The 24,318-nt window shown below is 42.9% G+C and overlaps 1 protein-coding gene across 1 annotated transcript in view; it reads right to left on the bottom strand.

The window, feature by feature from the left end:
- Positions 1-1,339: 1,339 nt before the first annotated feature.
- LOC138664065 (gastrula zinc finger protein XlCGF53.1-like) overlaps positions 1,340-24,318 on the bottom strand; it is a 122,404-nt gene continuing 99,425 nt past the window's right edge. The window contains exons 16-19 of the mRNA XM_069750484.1: positions 8,303-8,353; positions 8,122-8,219; positions 7,850-7,940; positions 1,340-2,057 (exon numbers count right to left, since the gene is read on the bottom strand). Of these exons, the coding sequence (XP_069606585.1) occupies positions 1,474-2,057; positions 7,850-7,940; positions 8,122-8,219; positions 8,303-8,353 (824 nt within the window). The 3' untranslated portion in view covers positions 1,340-1,473. The remainder of the gene's footprint in view (positions 2,058-7,849; positions 7,941-8,121; positions 8,220-8,302; positions 8,354-24,318) is intronic.

The following is a 24,318-nucleotide window of genomic DNA, read 5'->3' as shown; positions in this document are numbered from 1 at the left end:
ATGTCACTGGATGGTGACTGTATGGATTATTCTGACTTTACATTGTATTGTTATATGTTTATAATCTTCTCCTGTGGAATCTTTCAATAAAAAGAGTTTAAAAAAACATAGTCACATTGGAAAAAAAAGCCATCAGCAGACGGTTAAAGCATCAGTGGAGCACTTATCGTCACTCTTTTTAGATATTTATAAGCCAGATCATTTGATAAAATAATTTTCTTATTACAGTAGAAGCAGCATCAACTGCAACAGATACAAGTTTTTAGTGACCAGAAACCACCACCCAATACAAACAAACTTCATTAGTATATCAGCAAAATACCCTGCTAGTATATCAAAAAAGTCCTTAATAAAGACCATTTCCCAAGGGCCTAGATAGTTGTCAGAAGGTCTAAAACAAATAGCATAACCATGAATTTCAAGCAAAATTCATAAATTTCATATCTTCACAGAGTAAATGTCATGATACTTATTGTATGTAACCATAATGTCCTAATAAATTAACCCAATTCCCATAATCGATGTTCTATAAACTGACCATTAAAGACATAATGCGTACAGATAACAGCATTGTCACCATGTCCATATATTCATAGAGTAAATGTAATGATACTTATTGTATGTAACTGTAAAGTCCTGATACATAAACCATAATTCCCAATGCGATTCTCCCCCCTTATTCAATGGGCTCATCAGGAAAAAGGTTTTCACGCCAAAAAAGAGGTCCCATTGGAAGCTTAATAATTCAACATTTCTCTCAGTGGTCCTGCATGTTTTTCTCCCATGTCTCAAGTGCGCTACATAATGTTAGACTGGACTAGCCCCACTGTTCCCTCCCCTTTCTGCATTGTTATCAAATCCCATTAAGTTTTTCTATTTTCGTTTTTTATGTCCATGTGACATCTATGTGATGTCAGTTTTCATATTCATTATAAAATACAGTTCCATTGGTTAATAATGGAAATCTATCTGTAAAAATAGGATGCCACACGAATGTTCTATGTGGATTCAAATTATTTTTTACACACCCATAGACTTGAATGGGCAAGTCTTAGCCAAGACTCGAAAGAGAAAACTGCACACTGATTTTTTCTCTCATGACAGTCGGATGGAGAGAAAAATCGGTCATCTGAACAGCCCTCTTGAATAATGTGTCAGTGTGATATCTTATCAGTGTGATATCGTATCAGTGTGATATAGTCCTGAAACCGATGTGTCTATGGCTTAAATGAAACTCTGTAGGTCAGTGTGCTCTCTGAGCACAAGACGAGCACAGCCCCAGGTGGTGTCAAATGGATATGTGAATGTAGCCTAACTCAACTCAATTAATAACATAATCTCCATTAAAGATTTTTTTATTGTTTCTAGTGTTTTTACAGGTTTCACTATTTGGACTCCTTTGGACCGGCATGGGATAATACAACAATATTTGATTTCATATTAAAAAAATACATTTTGGGAACAAGAAAATGGCTACTTCTTTCCTGTGTGTGTTCTTTGATGTCTACCAAAACTTGATTTATCTGTAAAACATTTCCCACATCCTGAACATGAATATGGCTTCTCCCCTGTGTGAATTCTCTGATGTGTAACCAGATTTATTTTCTTATTAAACCCTTTCCCACATTCTGAACATGAGAATAACTGCTCCCCTGTGTGTATTCTCTGATGTGTAACAAGATTTGTTTTCTGATTAAAACATCTCCCACATTCTGAACATGAATATGGCTTCTCTCCCGTGTGAATTCTCTGATGTATAAGAAGAGTTGATTTGCTTATAAAACATTTCTCACATTCTGAACAAGAATATTGCTTCTTTCTTATTAGAACTCTTTCACGTTGCTTGTACCTTTTGTTATCTTTATTTTGCTTAAAAGTCTGTGATGTATCTGCAAAAATAACCTGTTGAAAAGCATTGCTTGATAGATTTTTGTTGTGACGGACTGGATGCATTTCTGGGATAATATCACACTCTTCATGTGTGTCTGCTGTAACATTACGATAATCTGCTTTAACATCTGATATCATATGTTCCTTTGAGCTCCTGGTACAGACATCTTCCAAAAATGAAACTATTATTATTATTATTCAGTAACACTACCTTATAAACATATTTATTCAAATATAATTTATAACATTTCCATATCAAAATGTCTATAAAATTTAAACGTCAACTGATTAAGACATTGGCAGCCACAGTACACCTTGAACTACTGCTAGAATTTACCTCGTCTTTGCTCCTGATGTCCACCTGCCTGATTTCTAGGTATGACTCAATTCAATTTTTCTTACCCTATAAAACTCAAACTGTAAGGCTACTTTCACATTTGTTGTTGGGCGCAGCGTCGTCGACGCATACCGACGCATGCATCATGCGCCCCTATCTTTAACATGGGGGGCGCATGGACGTGCGCCGGTATGCGTTGTATTGCATTTTACGACGCATGCGTCAATTTGACGCACCAGACAGGGCGCGGACGACGCCACTTGTAGCGAAAATTCATGAACATTACTATTTTATGTCAACGCATGCGTCAAAAAACGCAGCGTTGTGTATATGCGTTGTGGGTTGCGTCGACGACGCTGCACCCAACAACGCAAATGTGAACATAGCCTAAACTGAGAGTTATCAAGGAATCCATTGCATGACCTATGGATTCCCTACATTGAAATCCAAATCATTGGTGAAGGTTGAATACCAAATACTTTGGACCCAGTTGACTAGCACCAAAGCTCTTTGTTTTTCACCTTCATAGTAAGCATAATCATAAAATAATAACTGGCTAATAGTGTGAAGTTAGATCTGGTCTGCAACCTGTGGTGGATCAAATTCATGGATTCTCTCAATTGGAGCAGGAATTTACCAAACAAATTCCAACTTTGGAACTTTCCTTTTATGCTGCAGCTTTAGCGGCAACGCCTGAAGTCAAGGTCAATTTATCTGATTGATATTCTAGAGATAACCAATTCTTTTGTGCTTTTCTGTCAAAGTTGTAAAGGTTATTTCTAGAACAATCCTCTGGATCTAAACAGCTAAATGTTAGATGTAGTATTTCCTTATTACAGAATGATCCTTGGATTTGGGCATTTTCTTTCTTATTGATCCCCTCAGCTATTATCTGTGTAAATCATTAAAGGGAACTAATTTTAATTTTTGAGTTTTCATTTCCTTCCTTCTCTTCTTAAAAGAGCCATAGCTAATTTATTTTTCTTTTGATATAGCAGTATTGAAGGCTTTTTTTGTGGGATGAGTTATAGTTTTTGTATAATAATGTTCATCTTACCATATAATGTCCTTACAACCTGGGAACAAAATTACAAGGAGGGTCAAATTGTAAACTTGCAGTCTGTGTGCATGAAAAATAAGCTGGCGTTATGTTTCTCCAGGTCAAATTATGGCTATAAGAAACTTAACACATTTTTATTACCGTATGTTGTATTTTAGTGGTATATTTTGAAATATCTGATATTTACAGATATGGCAATACCAAATATGCTTTTTTTTATCCTTGACTGATGTTTCGGTTAAAAAAGTGGGTGATTTGATATGAAGTCCTTTCATTTACAAACTTTTCAAATTATATTTTATTACTATGGCCCATTACAGGCATCTTCCGCATATCGATTTTGAAGAGCTAGAACTATTATATTTATTGGACTGCAAAAAACTTTGATTCAGTATATATTAAAATCAAAAAGTACAGTGGGGAAAATAAGTATTTGATATACTGCCGATTTTGCAAGCTTTCCCACCAGCAAAGAATGGAGAGGTCTGCAATTTTTGTCGTAGGTACACTTCACCTGTGATAGACAGAATCTAAAAATAATGACAAGAAAATCACATTGAACATATAATAATCCTGAAAGAAGAAATATAATCCCCTCATAAATGAGAGCATATAGGATCCTATTGAGTTCAACAAAGAGATACTGGGATCCAAATTGTACATAAAGGCAGCCAATTAAAATAAATAATGAACAGACAACAGAAGCAGATAAATCAATTCACCCCACTATGGTAAATGTGGACATTGTCCTGAATATGTGAACAGTCATACATATGATATGATAAATAGCTGACACACATTCTTGTGGGATTGTGCATAATTATCCAGAAAAATGTCACTACGGTGTGTTGAATTAACAGTTCACATAGACAAAATATGGAGTAGAAAGGTCATAATAGATATAGAACAATGTCTCTAATAACCGGCTTAAATCTAAGCCTGCACCAGGTGTAAGTATTACTGATAGATTAAAGCGATATTAGTAGTAAACCTGTATATTACCTGTAGTCATAGTATATGTAAGTATCGGGGTAAGGAACAACCTTGATGGGCGTTTCTAGATAATTATGCACAATCCTACTAGAATGTGTGTTAGCTATTTATCATATGTATGACTGTTCACATATTGAGGACAATGTACGCCTTTACTATAGTGGGGTGAATTGTTTTATCTGCTTTTGTTGTCTGTTCATTATTTATTTTAATGTGACTGCCTTAGGTATACCACCATATATATTAATTTATTATCTATTAACAAAATATGGATATTTATACTTGTACAATTTGGATCCCCCAAAAAATCACATTATTTGAGTTTTAAATAATTAAATTGCATTGTAATGCATGAAATAAGTATTGAATACAATAGAAAAACAGAACTTAATATTTGGTACAGAAACTCTTGTTTGCAATTACGGAGGTCAGATGTTTCCTGTAGTTCTTGACCAAGTTATCACACACTGCAGAATAGATTTTGGCCCACTCCTCCAGTTAGATCTTCTCTAGATCTTTCAGGTTTTTTCTGTCACAGGGCAGCATTGAGTTTCAGCTCCCTCCAAAAATTTTCTATTGGGTTCAGGTCTTGAGACTGGCTAGGCCCCTCCATGACCTTAAAATGCTTCTTACGGAGCCACTGCATAGATGCCCTGGATGTGTTTTGGGTCATTGTCATACTGTAAGACCCAGCCACGACCCATCTGCAATGCTCTAACTGAGGGAAGGAGGTTGTGGCCAAAATCTTGCAATACATGACCCCATCTTTCCTCCCTTCAATATGGTGCAGTCGTACTGTCCCCTTTGCAGGAAAGCACCCCCATAGCCTGATGTTTCCCCCACCATGATTCACAGTTGGGAAAGTGATCTTGGGGTTGTACTCATATTTCTTCTTCGTCCAAACATGACGAGTGGAGTTGATACCAAAAAGTTCTATTTTGGTCTCACCTGACCTTCTCTCCCATGCCTCCTCTGGATCATCCAGATAGTCATTGGCAAACTTCAAACGGGCCTGGACAAGTGCTGGTGTGAGCAGGGGGACCTTGCGTGCCCCGCAGGATTTTAATCCATGACGGCGTATTTTGTTACTAACGGTAATGTTTGAGACTGTGGCCCCAGCTCTCTTCAGGTCATTTACCAGGTCTCCTTCCATGTAGTTCTGGGCTGATTCCTGACCTTTCTCAGAGACACTCTTGCCCCATGAGGTGAGATGTTGCATGCAGCCCCAGACCGAGGAAGATTGACAGTTAACTTGTGTTTCTTCCTTTGTCTAATAATTGTGCAAACAGTTGTTGCCTTCTCACCAAGTTGCTTGCCTATTGTCCTGTAGCTCATCCCAGCCTTGTGCATGATTTCAATCTTGTAACAGGTGTCGCTAGACATGTCTTTGGTGTTGGTCATGGTGAAGAGGTTGCAGTGTGATTGCTTGAGTGTGTAGACAAGTGTTTTTATACAGTTAATGAGTTCAAACAGATGCAATTAATACGATAAAAATTAAAGACATTTTCATCAATTGTAGTTGAAAAAAACTTGCAAAATTGGCAGTGTATCAAATATTTATTTTCATCACTGTATATTCAACTTATCGATTCACTAACATTTCACTTTCAATGCTACTCAGGTGTCCTGCTAATGTTTCCAATTCTGACCAAACTTGTGAGTGCTTCACCCAATCAATGACAGTAGCAGACACCAATGTATCAGTGCTGTGACCAGTAACTATCTTCTGCAATCACATGTCTGTACATCCAGAACACAATGTATGGAGACCAGCTTTGTACTTCTATTCTGAAAAATTGTCAATTCAAATTTGGGCACTGAGATTTTGCCCCTAACATTGCATGAATTAAAAAAAAAGTGTAACAGCTCTGTGTAACATACAGTACAGACCAAAAGTTTGGACACACCTTCTCATTTAAAGATTTTTCTGTATTTTCATGACTAGGAAAATTGTAAATTCACACTGAAGACATCAAAACTATGAATTAACACATGTGGAATTATATACTTAACAAAAAAGTGTGAAACAACTGAAAATATGTCTTATATTCTAGGTTCTTCAAAGTAGCCACCTTTTGCTTTGACGACTGCTTTGCACACTTTTGGCATTCTTTTGAGCTTCAAGAGGTAGTCACCGGAAATGGTTTTCACTTCACAGGTGTGCCCTGTCAGGTTTAAAAAGTGGGATTTCTTGCCTTAAAAATGGGGTTGGGACCATCAGTTGTGTTGAGCAGAAGTCTAGTGGATACACAGCTGATAGTCCTACTGAACAGACTGTTAGAATTTGTATTATGGCAAGAAAAAAGCAGCTAAGTAAAAAAAAACGAGTGGCCAACATTACTTTAAGAAATGAAGGTCAGTCAGTCCGAAAAATTGGGAAAACTTTGAAAGTGTCCCCAAGTGCAGTTGCAAAAACCATAAAGCACTACAAAGAAACTGGCTCACATGAGGACAGCCCCAGGAAAGGAAGACCAAGAGTCACCTCTGTTTCTGAGGATAAGTTTATCCGAGCCACCAGCCTCAGAAATCTCAGGTTAACAGCAGCTCAGATTAGAGACCAGGTTAATGACACACAGATATCTAGCAACAGACACATCTCTACAACAACTGTTAAGAGGAGACTTTGTGCAGCAGGCCTTCATGGTAAAATAGCTGCTTGGAAACCACTGCTAAGGACAGGCAACAAGCAAAAGAGACTTGTTTGGGCTAAAGAACACAAGGAATGGACATTAGACCAGTGGAAATCTGTGCTTTGGTCTGATTAGTCCAAATTTGAGATCTTTGGTTCCAACCACCGTGTCTTTGTGCGACGCAGAAAAGGTGAACAGATGGACTCTACATGCCTGGTTCCCACCGTGAAGCATGGAGGAGGAGGTGTGATGGTGTGGGGGTGCTTTGCTGGTGACACTGTTGGGGATTTATTCAAAATTGAAGGCATACTGAACCAGCATGGCTACCACAGCATCTTTCAGCGGCATGCTATTCCATCCGGTTTGCGTTTAGTTGGACCATCATTTATTTTTCAACAGGACAATGACCCCAAACACACCTCCAGGCTGTGTTAGAGCTATTTGACCAAGAAGCAGAGTGATGGGGTGCTACGCCAGATGACCTGGCATCCACAGTCACCAGACCAGAACCCAATTGAGATGGTTTGGGGTGAGCTGGACCGCAGAGTGAAGGCAAACGGGCCAACAAGTGCTAAGCATCTCTGGGAACTCCTTCAAGATTGTTGGAAGACCATTTCCGGTGACTACCTCTTGAAGCTCATCAAGAGAATGCCAAGAGTGTGCAAAGCAGTCATCAAAGCAAAAGGTGGCTACTTTGAAGAACCTAGAATATAAAACATATTTTCAGTTGTTTCACACTTTTTGTTAAGTATATAATTCCACAAGTGTTAATTCATAGTTTTGATGCCTTCAGTAAAAATACAGAAAAATCTTTAAATGAGAAGCTGTGCCCAAACTTTTGGTCTGTATTGTACCTTTAAAAACTTAACACATAATTGTAGCAGTAAATGAATGAGTAAAACAAGTGACTATACTCTGCATTTAGTGATTATTACTCACTTGTGTGGTTAACTGTAGGAATCTCCTCATTATATCGCTCATCACCCCTCACATATGTCTCTATAGTAATAATATGGGTCAGATCTTTACCCTGAAACAAAAATTGTAAAAGTCACAGACAGATGGAGAAGTCACATCTATGATCAGCTCTAATTTTGCCATCTCCACCGTTCTCATTACACAAGTATAAAACATATAATACTGGTGGATAAAACAAGACTAAATACAAGAGCTTTAATAGGGAAATTTCATGGCACCTTCTCTCCATCTACCTGATGATCCTGAGGAACATCGAGATCTTCTTGTTTACAGTCCCGTGGACGAAAAGGACGGAAACCTCTTTTTGGTTTTACCCTTTTACTGGATAGAACTGGAAGAAACACATACAGAGACTGAATTCATTTTTTACAAACAGATAATTATAGGCCATGTGTATTTAGTCCTGTCTATTACCTGGTGATGTGAGGGGCCGGGGAAGTTCAGTCATGATGTCCTTGTACAGAACTATAAAACAAAGAGAAGAAGTATGCCAAACAAGGGACCATTTATGTTTTCAAGCCAAAAAGCAGATTAAAAACACTTAAAAATAGGCCAATGACTATCTAAAATATAAACCAGAAAAGCCCACAATAGGGTTAAAGTCTGTCCTATCTGACGACATAATGAACAGGATATCATTATTATATGCACCTGGACACTAATATGCTGAATGCTGGATCTATGCAGATGTCTAAAAAGAACAATCAAAGCCATTTTATGGAGATTGAGCAAGAAATACAAATCGATACATATAAAGAAATAATAGCAGGAACTAATACGTGTAGATAAACATTACACATGACACACTGCCAGCATAGCCAAAATGGTCCTCGGTAACTATACTCTACATTTAGTATTTACTACTCACCTGTGCGGTTATCTGTAGAAATCTCCTCTTTACACCGCTCATCACCCCTCACATATATCTCTGAAGTATTAATATTGATCAGATCTTTACCCTGAAACAAATATTGTAAAAGTCACAGACAGATGAAGAAGTCACATCTATGATCAGCTCTAATCCTGCCATTTCCACCATTCTCATTACACAAGTATAAAACATATAATACTGGTGGATAAAAGAAGACTGAACACAAGACCTTCACAGCCATCTACCCATCATAGGGGAGATCTCATGACACCTTCTCTCCATCTACCTGATGATCCTGAGGAACATTGGGATCTTCTTGTTTAAAGTCCTGTGGAAGAAGAGGATGGGGGCATCTCTCTGTTGTTGTCCTCTCACTGGTTAGATCTGGAGGAAACACATACAGGGACTGAATTCATTCTTTAAATACAGATAATTATAGGCCGTGTGTATTTAGTCCTATTACTTGGTGATGTGAGGGGCTGGGGAACCTCGATCATGACGTCCTTGTACAGATCTTTGTGTCCTTCTAAATACTCCCACTCCTCCATGGAGAAATAGACGGTGACATCCTGACACCTTATAGGAATCTGACACATACAATGATACCGTCATCCCCCAATCCTTTCACAGCATTACTGTATAATGTCCCAGCAGTGTCACCTCTCACCTCTCCAGTCAGCAGCTCAATTATCTTGTAGGTGAGTTCCAGGATCTTCTGGTCATTGATATCCTCATGTATCAGAGGGTGAGGTGGAGGCCCCGTAATTGGGCTCAGGGTTCTTCCCCAACTCTCAGACACAGGGGCCTGACAGCGTTCACTTGAGATCTTTTTCACTATTGTGTAATCCTGGTTATGGAGAGACACATTAATAAATCTCACTACAGACATTCCCAGAGTCCTCACCCCTCCAGTTCTGTCCATCTGTTATTCCCATAGATAAGAATGATGTAATGTGACGTCACCAGAATCTCTCACCTCTCCAGTAAGCCGGAAGAGGATCTCTAGGGTGAGGTGTAATATCCTCTCTGCCATCTTGTCCCTGTCCATCCTTGTAGGGTGACTCAGGAGAATTCTCTTATATAGATCTCCACTGAGAGGATCCGATATTGTAGGGACCTGAATAGGGAGAAGATGACGATGTAACATCATATCGGTCCTGCGTAATAATACAATTAATGGAGATAATGGGAATTTTTGTATGGGCTGGAACATGACCTGAATATCTTATGGATGCAGTTGTCCTACTCAGGCAATCATTGGCTATGCTGGTCACTGCCAGGGGCATAACAATCGTGCCAGTGCGAGGAAGGGGGGCCCACCGATGTCAACTCCGATTTAACCTGCATGGGAATCCTGGAGGACACACTCAGCTGAAATGTATTACAGCACAGAGACCAACCAACTCTCTGAACTGCAATACATGCTGCCGGCCAATCAGAGGCTGGCAGCAGACATCGGTTTGCCCGTGTCATGTGGCGTTGGCAGTCACATCATGCTCTGTCCGTTCCAGCAAACCAAAATCAGCTGCCAGCATCTGCGCCAGCTTTAGAGGATGACACCGCACGTCATGGGAGCAGAGGATTGGAAGAATAATATTTTGCTTCTTTTTAAGATGTGCTGGAGAAGAATCGAAATGACCCCATAATAATATAGGAAAGAGCCCAGGATGGAGGACATTATTATAGTAAGGGATCAGGTATGGGGGACATTACTACAGGAAGAGGCCAGTATGGGGTACATTATTACATGAGAGGTTAACAGGGATGTCTTTTTGGGATCTACCTAGAAGGGCTCATACAGATGTATGCAGGCAAGAGCCTAGATCCAAATTTTGCACTGGGGCCCAACAGACTCTAGTTACAACACTGGTCACTGCTGTGGCCACTGTTTGACTACAAGGTTGATATGCTTGTCTAGATTGAGCAGTAAGTACAGAGATTGGCAGGGGTTACAGGAAGCATTTACATGAAACTGGCAGAGGATCATTATTTTACAGCAGTGTTTTTTCTTCATCTCTACTGGTAAAGCCTGTATATTTTAGACCAGACACAATAACTAGTAGCTTCTTCTTAATCTGCAGCTGAATACACTTCTCATAAATCCAACTTCCATAACTCTCATTCATGTCTCCATCACCTAAACTGGCATTGTCATCAGCAATACTGGAGATATTCAATATTCCCTTGCGTAAACAGAAGTTATTTTTCGATTTTCTTTTTTTTCCTCGTCTTCTAAGGGCCATACAATATTTCATTTTCCCTCGACATTGCTGAATGAATACTGCAGTTGCTGTTATTAATGAAAGCATTAACTTTACCTATACTGTTTTTTTGTTTTCTTTTTATTGGGGGAGGGGGGCGAATGATTTTTATGACATTCAAATTACCTGTTGTTCTTTGGGTCAGTACGGATATGTTGGTGCCAATCTTATAACTTTTGTTTTTACTACTTAAAGTAAATAATGTATTTTCTGAGAGCCATAACTTTATTTCTCAGTAGATAGAACTGAGAACTTTATTTCTCAGTTGATAGATTTTTCAAGACAAGTTATGGTTTTTATATTTACCATTTTAGGGTCCATTCCACTTTTCTTAGTTCTCTTTTTCCATTTTTCTGGAGGTAAAGTGATCAAAAATCAGCAATTTTTTCATTCCAATTATATTTGCTTCCTGCGTTCACTTTGTGGGATAAATATCCCATTAAAATATTTATTACTTCACACACAGACTCAAAATACGAAAAGTATTTCTAACTTTTTACATTTTTTTACTGTTTTTTTTAAAAAGTACTTTAAGCCAGTGATTGCTTGTACAAAATACTGTGATTTTTCAGTGTACTGTAACCTTGCCAAACACCTATGAAGTTCAGCCATACTCTGAAAATTTGCACCCTTGGAAAAAAGCTTTTTGTTGTTCTTTATTCCCATCATCCAAAAGGACGTAAATATTCATCCACTGTGGGGACCGCACGTGTGGAGGGCACTCAGGAATTGAGACCACTCCACACAACAGATATGCGCTGCAGGGCTGCCACTAGAAATTTCAGGACCCCATACTGGCACATTTTTTTGGGCCCCCTTGAGACTCCGCCCAGTGTTATGATCTGGTGGTTAGAACAAATAGTGGACCTGGTAGTTAGAGCACCAGAAAAGACCTGATAGCACATTAATACAGGACAAGCTCTGGGAAGTGGAACCTCTGCTGACCGCAACCCCTAATCCTATCACGTACACTAGAAATAGCCGTGGAGCGCTCCTAACATGACCTAGGCGCCTCGTCACAGCCTCAGAACTAGCTAGCCCTAGAGATAGGGAAAATAAGCCTATCTTGCCTCAGAGAAAATTCCCCAAAGGAAAAGGCAGCCCCCCACATATATTGACTGTGAGTAAGATGAAATCACAAACACAGAGATGAAATAGATTTAGCAAAGAGAGGCCCGACTTACTAAACAGACAGAAGATAGGAAAGGTCACTTTGCAGTCAGCACAAAACCCTACAAAAGCCACACAGAGAGTGCAGGAAAAAATACCTTCCGTACCGACTAACGGAGCGGAGGCGCCCCTCTGCGTCCCAGAGCTTCCAGCAAGCAAGGCAAAATTCACATAAGCATGCTGGACAGAAAAAATAGCAAACAAGAAAAAAGCAAAGCGAAACTTAGCTTCTGCTGGAGAAAACAGGTAACCAGGAAGATCCAGAAGCGAACTAGACCAATGCTACAACATTGACAGCTGGCATCGGACAAGGATCCAAGTGGAGTTAAATAGAGCAGCCCACTAACGAATTAGCCTCGTCACCTGTAGAAGGAAACTCAGAAACACCCACAGGCATCAGAGAAAGTCCATGGACAGAACCAGCCGAAGTGCCATTCATGACCACAGGAGGGAGCCCGAAAACAGAATTCACAACAGTACCCCCCCCTTGAGGAGGGGTCACCGAACCCTCACGAGAGCCCCCAGGCCGACCAGGATGAGCCAAATGAAAGGCACGAACCAGATCGGCCGCATGAACATCAGAGGCAAAAACCCAGGAATTATCCTCCTGACCATAACCCTTCCACTTGAGCAAGTACTGGAGTTTCCGTCTCGAAATACGAGAATCCAAAATCTTCTCCACCACATACTCCAACTCCCCCTCAACCAACACCGGAGCAGGAGGGTCAACGGATGGAACCACAGGCGCCACGTATCTCCGCAACAACGACCTATGGAACACATTATGGATGGCAAAAGAATCTGGAAGGGCCAAACGAAATGACACAGGATTGATAACCTCAGAAATTTTATACGGACCAATGAAACGAGGCTTAAACTTAGGAGAGGAAACCTTCATAGGAACATAACGAGACGACAACCAAACTAAATCCCCAACACGAAGTCGGGGACCCACACAGCGCCGGCGGTTAGCGAAACGTTGAACCTTCTCCTGGGACAATGTCAAATTGTCCACCACATGAGTCCAAATCTGCTGCAACCTATTCACCACAGTATCTACACCAGGACAGTCTGAAGACTCAACCTGCCCTGAAGAGAAACGAGGATGGAAACCAGAATTGCAGAAAAACGGGGAAACCAAAGTAGCCGAGCTGGCCCGATTATTAAGGGCAAACTCAGCCAACGGCAAAGAGGACACCCAATCATCCTGATCAGCAGAAACAAAGCATCTCAGATATGTTTCCAACGTCTGATTAGTTCGTTCGGTTTGGCCATTTGTCTGAGGATGGAAAGCCGAGGAAAAAGACAGATCAATGCCCATCCTAGCACAAAAGGACCGCCAAAACCTCGAAACAAACTGAGAACCTCTGTCTGAAACTATGTTCTCCGGAATGCCATGTAAACGAACCACATGCTGGAAAAACAATGGCACCAAATCAGAGGAGGAAGGCAATTTAGACAAGGGTACCAAATGGACCATCTTAGAAAAGCGATCACAAACCACCCAAATGACCGACATCTTTTGAGAGACGGGGAGATCCGAAATAAAATCCATAGAAATATGCGTCCAGGGCCTCTTCGGGACCGGCAAGGGCAAAAGCAACCCACTAGCACGAGAACAGCAGGGCTTAGCCCGAGCACAAGTCCCACAGGACTGCACAAAAGAACGCACATCCCGTGACAAAGAAGGCCACCAAAAGGATCTAGCCACCAAATCTCTGGTACCAAAGATTCCAGGATGCCCAGCCAACACCGAACAATGAAGCGCAGAGATAACTCTGCTAGTTCATTTATCAGGGACAAACAGTTTCTCTGCTGGGCAACGGTCAGGTCCATCAGCCTGAAATTTTTGCAGCACCCGCCGCAAATCAGGGGAGATGGCAGACAAAATTATCCCCTCTTTGAGAATACCTGCCGGCTCAGAAACACCCGGAGAGTCAGGCACAAAACTCCTTGACAGGGCATCAGCCTTCACATTCTTAGAGCCCGGAAGGTACGAAACCACAAAATCAAAACGGGAGAAAAATAACGACCATCGAGCCTGTCTCGGATTCAACCGTTTGGCAGACTCAAGATAAGTCAAATTTTTGTGATCTGTCAAGACCACCACGCGATGCTTGGCTCCTTCAAGCCAATGACGCCACTCCTCGAATGCCCACTTCATGGCCAACAATTCTCGATTACCAACATCATAATTGCGCTCAGCAGGCGAAAACTTTCTAGAAAAGAAAGCACATGCCTTCATTCCCGAGCCATCAGAACTTCTTTGCGATAAAACAGCCCCTGCTCCAATCTCAGAGGCATCAACTTCAACCTGAAACGGGAGCGAAACATCTGGCTGGCACAACACAGGGGCAGAAGAAAAACGACGCTTCAACTCCTGAAAAGCATCCACGGCCGCAGAAGACCAATTGACCACATCAGCACCCTTCTTGGTCAAATCAGTCAACGGCTTAGCAACACTAGAAAAATTAGCAATGAAGCGACGATAAAAATTAGCAAAGCCCAGGAACTTTTGCAGGCTCTTCACAGATGTCGGCTGAGTCCAATCATGAATGGCCTGTACTTTAACAGGGTCCATCTCGACAGTAGAAGGGGAAAAAATAAACCCCAAAAATGAAACCTTCTGAACTCCAAAGAGACACTTTGACCCCTTCACAAACAAGGAATTAGCACGAAGGACCTGGAACACCATTCTGACCTGCTTCACATGAGACTCCCAATCATCCGAAAAGACCAAAATATCATCCAAATACACAATCAGGAATTTATCCAGGTACTCTCGGAAGATGTCATGCATAAAGGACTGAAATACTGATAGAGCATTGGAAAACCCGAATGGCATCACCAGGTACTCAAAATGGCCCTCGGGCGTATTAAATGCTGTTTTCCATTCATCGCCCAGTTTAATACGCACAAGATTATACGCCCCTCGAAGGTCTATCTTGGTAAACCAACTAGCCCCCTAATACGAGCAAACAAGTCGGACAGCAACGGCAAAGGATACTGAAATTTGACAGTAATTTTATTAAGAAGGCGGTAATCAATACAAGGTCTCAAAGAACCATCCTTCTTGGCCACAAAAAAGAACCCTGCTCCCAACGGTGATGACGATGGGCGAATATGGCCTTTCTCCAAGGATTCCTTTATATAACTCCGCATAGCGGCGTGTTCTGGCACAGATAAATTGAACAATCGGCCCTTAGGAAACTTACTACCAGGAATCAAATTAATTGCACAATCGCAATCCCTATGAGGAGGTAGGGCACTGGCTTTGGGCTCATCAAATATATCCTGATAATCCGACAAAAACTCCGGAACTTCAGAAGGAGTAGAAGACGAAATTGACAAAAATGGAACATCACCATGTACCCCCTGGCAACCCCAGCTGGACACAGACATAGATTTCCAGTCCAATACTGGATTATGGACCTGTAGCCATGGTAACCCTAAAATGACCACATCATGCAGATTATGTAACACCAAAAAACGGATATCCTCCTGATGTGCAGGAGCCATGCACATGGTCAATTGGGTCCAGTACTGAGGCTTATTCTTGGCCAAAGGCGTAGCATCAATTCCTCTCAATGGAATAGGATGCTGCAAGGGCTCCAAGAAAAAACCACAGCGCCTAGCATACTCCAGGTCCATCAAATTCAGGGCAGCGCCTGAATCCACAAATGCCATAACAGAGTAGGAAGACAAAGAACAAATCAGTGTAACGGACAATAGAAATTTTGACTGTACCGTACCAATGGTGGCAGACCTAGCGAACCGCTTAGTGCGCTTAGGACAATCGGAGATAGCATGAGTGGAATCACCAAAAAATAAATCAGGAATTGGAATCCTAGGCTCTGACATCGAATTCTGAACCACAACATCTTGAATGTTTTGTACCCTTGTAGTGAGATTATCCATCCAAGAGGACAGACCTTGAATGTCCATGTCTACACCTGTGTTCTGAACCACCCAGAGGTAAAGGGGAAAAGTGAGACAGAACACGCTGCAAAGAAAAATAAAATGGTCTCAGAGCTTCACTTATCCCTCTATTGAGATGCATCAATACTTATGTCCAGCTGTACTGTTATGAACTGGTGGTTAGAACAAATAGTGGACCTGGTAGTTAGAGCACCAGAAAAGACCTGATAGCACATTAATACAGGACAAGCTCTGGGAAGTGGAACCTCTGCTGACCGCAATCCCTAATCCTATCACGTACACTAGAAATAGCCGTGGAGCGCTCCTAACATGACCTAGGCGCCTCGTCACAGCCTCAGAACTAGCTAGCCCTAGAGATAGGAAAAATAAGCCTATCTTGCCTCAGAGAAAATTCCCCAAAGGAAAAGGCAGCCCCCCACATATATTGACTGTGAGTAAGATGAAATCACAAACACAGAGATGAAATAGATTTAGCAAAGAGAGGCCCGACTTACTAAACAGACAGAAGATAGGAAAGGTCACTTTGCAGTCAGCACAAAACCCTACAAAAGCCACACAGAGAGTGCAGGAAAAAATACCTTCCGCACCGACTAATGGAGCGGAGGCGCCCCTCTGCGTCCCAGAGCTTCCAGCAAGCAAGGCAAAATTCACATAAGCATGCTGGACAGAAAAAATAGCAAACAAGAAAAAAGCAAAGCGAAACTTAGCTTCTGCTGGAGAAAACAGGTAACCAGGAAGATCCAGGAGCGAACTAGACCAATGCTACAACATGTGTTCCTGTTTCCAACATTGACAGCTGGCATCAGACAAGGATCCAAGTGGGGTTAAATAGAGCAGCCCACTAACGAATTAGCCTCGTCACCTGTAGAAGGAAACTCAGAAACACCCACAGGCATCAGAGAAAGTCCATGGACAGAACCAGCCGAAGTACCATTCATGACCACAGGAGGGAGCCCGAAAACAGAATTCACAACAGCCCAGGCTCCACGCCAGCCCTGCCTCCACGCTCCACCCCTCGAACTGTCCACAGTCCCACCGCGCTCTCTTGAAAAAACTCCACTTCTCACCTATCACACATTAACAGTTCCCATCACCAGATCACACATATAGCCGGCAGCTTTTGTTTTGGCCAAAAGATTTTTTAAGCCGCCACCATAAAACGATAGACACTTTTGGCCAGGCCCTACTCTGCTGTAACCTATTAAATATTTGTTAAAATATGCAATACAATTTAGGTATATTTTTATTTATTTTTCAATTTTTAAAATGACCAATAATATCACACACAAGGAACAAATACAACACCATAACCAGGCACCATATTACTACCACATAGTGACCAAATAGCACATGCAAGGGACAAATACCGCAACACCATGTCCAGACCACATATTACCACGACATAGTGACTGAATACTACAGTACTGATCAGTATTAAAAAACACACACAATACTATCACCATAAGTGCCATTATACACAGGAGATCTGTACTTAGTATTCAGTGTCTGTATACAGGCAATACAGTGATCACTGGTGACATTATACACATGACCTCTGTATATAGTATACAGTGTATAGTGTTAGTGTATAGGTAACACACTGACTCACCAGTGATGTCTCTAGGTGAAGTCCATCATCTTTCAACTTTCATCCAGCACAGACCACCGTCACTTCTTCCAGCCAGGACTTGTGTCTGCAGGAAATAACACAGTTATATCGAGCTCCGCTTGCAGAACACATTACTTAATTTTTCCCAACTTCTACATTACACCACATAAAAAAGCGACATATTATCACTCTACACAGTAACACGACTGCCCCCCCATTTAAAGCAGTATACTCAAAAAATAAAATACGTCACTGCAGTAATAATATCCCTTAATTAGCCCTTATGGTAATAATATTCTCCATCCTAGCCCCCGTGTGTCTCATTCCTGACTTCAGCCATATGTTCTCGCATCCTGCCCTCATGAGTATCCATCCTGCCCCATATGATCTCCCCATCCTGCCCCATATGATCTCCCCATCCTGCGCCATCTGTCTCCATCCTATCCATCCTGCCCCATGATCCTGCACGATCTGTCTCCAATCCTGCCCCAGTGTCTCTAATCCTGCCCCCATGTCTTTCATTCTGCCCCATGTCTCCAATCTTGTCCCGTATCTCCATTCTGCCCCATATCTCCATTCTGCCCCCTATTTCTCCAGTCCTGTCCCAAGTGTCTCCACCATTCTTCCCCCAGGGTCTCCACCATTCTGCCCCCAGCGCGCCCAGCATTCTACCCACAGTGTGTCCAGCATTCTGCCCCAGCGTGTCCAGGATTCTGCCCCCAGTGTGTCCAGCATTGTGCCCCGTGGCCCCCTGGATCGCCGCTCTCAAAAAAAAAAAAAACACGAGATTTTACCTGGCTGCGCTCCTGCGGCGGGCGGCGAAGCTCCCTCCACGCAGGTGAAGCGCGCACTTGCCACGGCTGACAATGAGGCGGGCCCCCTCTTCCCACCGGGCCCTATACGCCACTCAGAGCAGTAATGCCCTGATGGCGGCCCTGATGGGCTGTGTCACACAGCCGGCATCTGTCTTTAACTGAAGCGGATGGAGCTAAGCACCAAATCACTGCTGTTAACCATTTAAATGCTGCAGTCAAATTCTGAGTCTCCACCAATCTTCCCCCAGTGTCTCCACCATTCTGCCCCCAGTGCCTCCACCATTCTGCCCCCAGCGTGTCCAGCATTCTGCCCCAGCGTGTCCAGCATTCTGCCCCAGCGTGTCCAGCATTCTGCCCCCAGCGTGTCCAGCATTTCTGCCCCCAGCGTGTCCAGCATTCTGCCCCCAGCATGTCCAGCATCTCTGCCCCCAGCATATCCAGCATTCTGCCCCCAGCGTGTCCAGCATTTCTACCTCAATCGTGTCCAGCATTCTGCCCCCAGCGTGTCCAGCAATCTGCCCCCAGCGTGTCCAGCATTTCTGCCCCCAGCGTGTCCAGCATTCTGCCCCCAGCGTGTCCAGCATTTCTGCCCCAGCGTGTCCAGCATTTCTGCCCCCAGCGTGTCCAGCATTTCTGCCCCCAGCGTGTCCAGCATTTCTGCCCCCAGCGTGTCCAGCATATTGCCCCCAGCCTGTCCAGCATTCTGCCCCCAGGGTGTCCAGCATTCTGCCCCCAGCGTGTCCAGCATTCTGCCCCCAGCAAGTCCAGCATTCTGCCCCAGTGTCCAGCACTCTGCCCCAGTGTCCAGCACTCTGGCCCGTATCTCCAGCATTCTACCCCCAGTGTGTCCAGCATTCTGCCCCTAGTGTGTCCAGGATTCTGCCCCCAGTGTGTCCAGCATTTCTGCCCCCAGCGTGTCCAGCATTGTGCCCCGGGGCCCCCTGGATAGCCACTCTCAAAAAAAAAAAAAAAAAAAAAAAAAACACAAGTTTTTACCTGGCTGTGCTCCTGCGGCGGGCGGCGAAGCTCCCTCCACGCAGGTGAAGCGCGCACTCGCCGCAGCTGACAATGACGTTAGACGCCGGCGAATTGCGTGCTACGGCTCACGTCAGCTGCCAGCCTCTAATTGGCTGGAGGCTGTTAACTATTGACGTGCGGGCGCGAGCCTGCATGTCAATAGCATTAAACTGCTGCAGTGGTGGTAGTTTAGGGGCCCGGTGAGCAGATGAGACGGGGCCCGATGCGGGCCCCCTCTTCCCACCGGGCCCTATACGCCACTCAGGGCAGTAATGCCCTGATGGCGGCCCTGATGGGCTGTGTCACACAGCCGGCATCTGTCTTTAACTGAAGCGGATGGCGCTAAGCACCAAATCACTGCTGTTAACTATTTAAATGCTGCAGTCAAATTCTGACAGCGACATTTAAATGGAGTGGTCGCCAGCAATGCAATTGTGAGAATCAGATTGGTTATCATTGCAGCTGAGGGGTAAAGGACCCATGTCTGCCTTCCAGGGTTTCAATGAAAACCTCAATCTTTGTTCTAAACTGCAATATTATGGTATTGGATTACTTTTAGAATTAAGCGCATAGTTATACATTTTATTAATTCTCCCCAAGTGCATGACCTTACATTTATCCCCATTAAAGCTCATTTGCCATTTATCAGCCCAAGCTTCTAGTTTACATAAATCATCCTGTAATGTAAAATTGTCCTCCTCTGTATTGATTACCCTGCAGAGTTTAGTGTCATCTGCAAATATTGAAATTCTGGTCTGAATGCCCCCTACAAGGTCATTAATAAATATGCTAAAAAGAAGAGGGCCCAATACTGACCCCTGTGGAACCCCACTGCTAACTGCGACCCAGTCCGAGTGTACTCCATTAATAACCACCCTTTGTTTCCTATCCCTGAGTCAGCTCTTAACCCACTTACACATATTTTCCCCTATCCCCATTATTCTCATTTTATGTATCAACCTTTTGTGTGGCACCGTATCAAAAGTTTTTGAAAAGTCCATATACACTACGTCCACTGGGTTCACTTGGTCCAGTCCGGAACTTACCTCTTCATAGAAGCTGATCAGATTAGTCTGACATGAAAGGTCCTTAGTAAACCCGTGCTGATACTGGGTCATGAGATTATTCCTCTTCAGATACTCCAGTATAGTATCCCTTAAAATGCCCTCCAGGATTTTACTCACAGTAGAGGTTAAGCTTACTGACCTATAATTACCGAGTTCAGTTTTTGTCCCCTTTTTGAATATTGGCTCCACATTTGCTATACGCCAGTCCTGTGGTACAGACCCTGTTATTATGGAGTCTTTAAAGATTAAAAATAATGGTCTGTCAATAACTGTACTTAATTCCTGCAGTACTCGAGGGTGTATCCCGTCCGGGCCCGGAGATTTGTCAATTTTAGTAATTTTTAGATGTCGACGTACGTCCTGCTGGGATAAGCAGGTGACATTTAATGGGGAATTTTTATCACTAGTCATTTTGTCTGCCATGGGATTTTCCTGTGTAAATACTGATGAAAAAAAGTCATTTAGCATATTGGCTTTTTCCTAATCCTCAACCACCATTTCACCCAGACTATTTTTAAGGGGGCCAAAACTATCATTTTTTAGTTTCTTACTATTAAAGAATATAGAATATAGAATCTTACTGTTAAAGAATATTTTTACTCTCTCTGGCAATGAGTCTCTCTGTCTCAATATTTGCTGCCTTAATTTGCTTTTTACAGAATTTATTTAATTTTTTGTATTTATTTAATGCTTCATGACTACCTACTTCCTTTAATTCTCTAAATACTTTAAATGCTTTCTTTTTGTCACTTATTGCGCCCCTTACAGCTCTATTTAGCCATATTGGTTTCCTCCTATTTCTAGTATGTTTATTCCCATACGGTATATACTGTGCACAGGTCCTATCCAGGATGCTAATAAATGTCTCCCATTTTCTTTGTATATTTTTATGTCTCAGGATGTTGTCCCTGTTAATTGCACCAAGATCCTCTCTCATCCGTTGGAAATTTGCCCTCCTGAAGTTTAGTGTCCTTGTAACCGCTCTACTACACATCTTCTTAAAGGATACATGAAAACTTATTATTTTGTGATCACTATTCTCCAAGTGACCCCCAACCCTTATATTTGATATGCGGTCTGGCCTGTTGGTTAATATTAGGTCTAGCAGTGCCCCCCTTCTTGTTGGGTCCTGAACCAGTTGTGAAAGGTAATTGTCTCTCATAGTTGTCAAAAACCGATTACCTTTGCTGGAACTGCAGGTTTCTGTTCCCCAATCTATTTCAGGGTAGTTGAAGTCCCCATAATAATGACTTCCCCTTGAGTCGCAGCTTCATCTATTTGCTTTACGAGGATATTCTCCATTGTTTCCATTATTTTTGGAGATTTATAACAAACCCCTAACAGTAATTTATTATTTTTTCCCCCTCTCCTTATCTCCACCCACAGGGACTCTACATTTTCATTAGATTCACCTATATTATCACGCCTGATGGGTTTTAAGGACGATTTTACATATAGACACACCCCTCCCCCTCGCCTATCCATTCGGTCATTTCTGAACAGACTATAACCCTGCAAGTTAACAGCGCCGTCATGGCTCTCATCCAGCCACGTTTCAGATATCTCCACCATGTCATAATTATGCTCCAACAACATTAATTCTAATTTGTCCATTTTGTTGGCAAGGCTTCTGGCATTAGTATACATGCACTTGATGTTCCTCTCTGTACCTCTATTCTTTCTTAATTTATTAACTTTTGTAACCCCACCCCCATGCCACCGCCACCCCTATCTTCCTTATTTGTGCCCAGGTCTCTATCTGCACTATCTTCCCCTCCTATAAAATGAATACCCTCCCCCCAATCCCTAGTTTAAACACTCCTCCAACCTTCTAGCCATTTTCTCCCCCAACACAGCTGCACCCTCCCCATTGAGGTGCAGCCCGTCCCTACCGTAGAGCCTGTAGCCAACTGAGAAGTCGGCCCAGTTCTGCAGGAGCCCAAACCCCTCCTTCCTACACCAATTCTTGAGCCAATTATTAACCTGGTATTGTACATTCTGCACCCCATCTTGACTAAAAAACACAGAAATGTAGACATTTTTGCTAATTTATTAAAAAAAACTCAGAATTGAGTAGAAGCACCTTTTTGAGCTAGTACAGTCATGAGTCTTCTTGGGAATGATGCAACAAGTTTTTCACACCTGTATTTTGGGATCCCCTGCCATTCTTCCTTGCAGATCCTCTCTAGTTCCGTCAGGTTAGATGGTGAACATTGGTGCACAGCCATTTTCAGGTCTCTCCAGAGCTGCTCAATTGGGTTTAGGTCAGGGCTCTGGCTGGGCCAGTCATGAATGGTCACAAAGTTGTTCTGAAGCCACGCCTTTGTAATTTTAGCTGTGTGCTTAGGGTCATTGTTGGAAGGTGAACCTTTGGCCAAGTCTGAGGTCCAGAGCACTCTGGAAGAAGTTTTCATCCAGGATATCTCTGTACTTGGCCGCATTGATTTTTCCTTCAATGACAACCAGTTGTCCTGTCCCTGCAGCTGAAAAACACCCCCATAGCATGATGCTGCTACCACCATGTTTCACTGTTGGGATTGTATTGGGAAAATGATGAGCAGTGCCTGGTTTTCTCCACACATGCCCCTTAGAATTATCACCAAAAAGGTCTATGTTCATCTCATCAGACCAGAGAATCTTATTTCTCATAATCTGGGAGTCCTGCATGTGTGTTTTCTTTTAGCAAACTCTATGCTGGCTTTCATATGTCTTGCATTGAGGAGAGGCTTCCGTCGGGCAACTCTGCCATAAAGGCCCAACTGGTGATGGGCTGCAGTGATAGTTGAACTTGTGGAACTTTCTCCCATCTCCCTACTTCATCTCTGGAGCTCAGCCACAGTGATCTTGGGGTGCCTCTTTACCTCTCTCACCAAGGCTCTTCTCCCACGATTGCTCAGTTTGGCTGGACAGCCAGGTCTAGGAAGACTTCTGTTGATCCCAAACTTCTCCCATTTAAGGATTATGGAGGCCACTGTGCCCTTCTGAATCTTGAGTATTGCAGAAATTCTGTTGTGCCTTGCCACATTTCTGTCTCTGAGCTCCTTGGCACATTACTTTGACCTCATGATTCTCATTTGGTCTGACATGCACTGTGAGGTCTTATATAGACAAGTGTGTGCCTTTCCAAATAAAGTCTGTGAGGCAGTGACTCCTGCTACAGCTAGGGGGCGCTGTTTGTGCTCCCCATAATGTGAACGGAGGCGTATAAAGGCCATAGCTGTGTATAGCAGTCACAGGTGTAGCTGTGATTGCAATGTCAAGCAGTGACTCATGTCACAGTTAGGGGTCGCTGTGTGATCTCTCCAGGTTGTGCATGCAGACGGATGAAGTCCATAGGTGTGCATGGGAGTCATGGATTTCCGGTCCGTGTTTTCCATGTGGCTGAAGGCCACAGGTGTGTCTTAAAAGCCCTGCAGTAAGAGGTATGGGTGTGTCAGGTGTGTGAGGTGCATGTCAGTGTGAGTCTGGTGTGTGCTGGTGTGCAGAGCAGAGGTCTGCAGAGCACTGGCTAAGTGCATGGAGGCACAGGCCAGCGGAGACAGCACACAGGGCAGCTGAATAGCCTGGCACCCACAGCGTATACAGCGATGCATGTCCTCCATGGTACTGGTCTCGGATGTGGACAGTCCTGTGTCCGGAGGTGGATGTCCTGTGCCCGAAGGAGTCGGATGTGGACAGTCC

This window comes from Ranitomeya imitator, chromosome 2 (assembly GCF_032444005.1).
Source record: "Ranitomeya imitator isolate aRanImi1 chromosome 2, aRanImi1.pri, whole genome shotgun sequence".
NCBI lineage: Eukaryota > Metazoa > Chordata > Amphibia > Anura > Dendrobatidae > Ranitomeya > Ranitomeya imitator.
The sequence above is the reverse complement of the archived record's forward strand: the minus strand, read 5'-3'. Positions and strand labels throughout refer to the sequence as shown.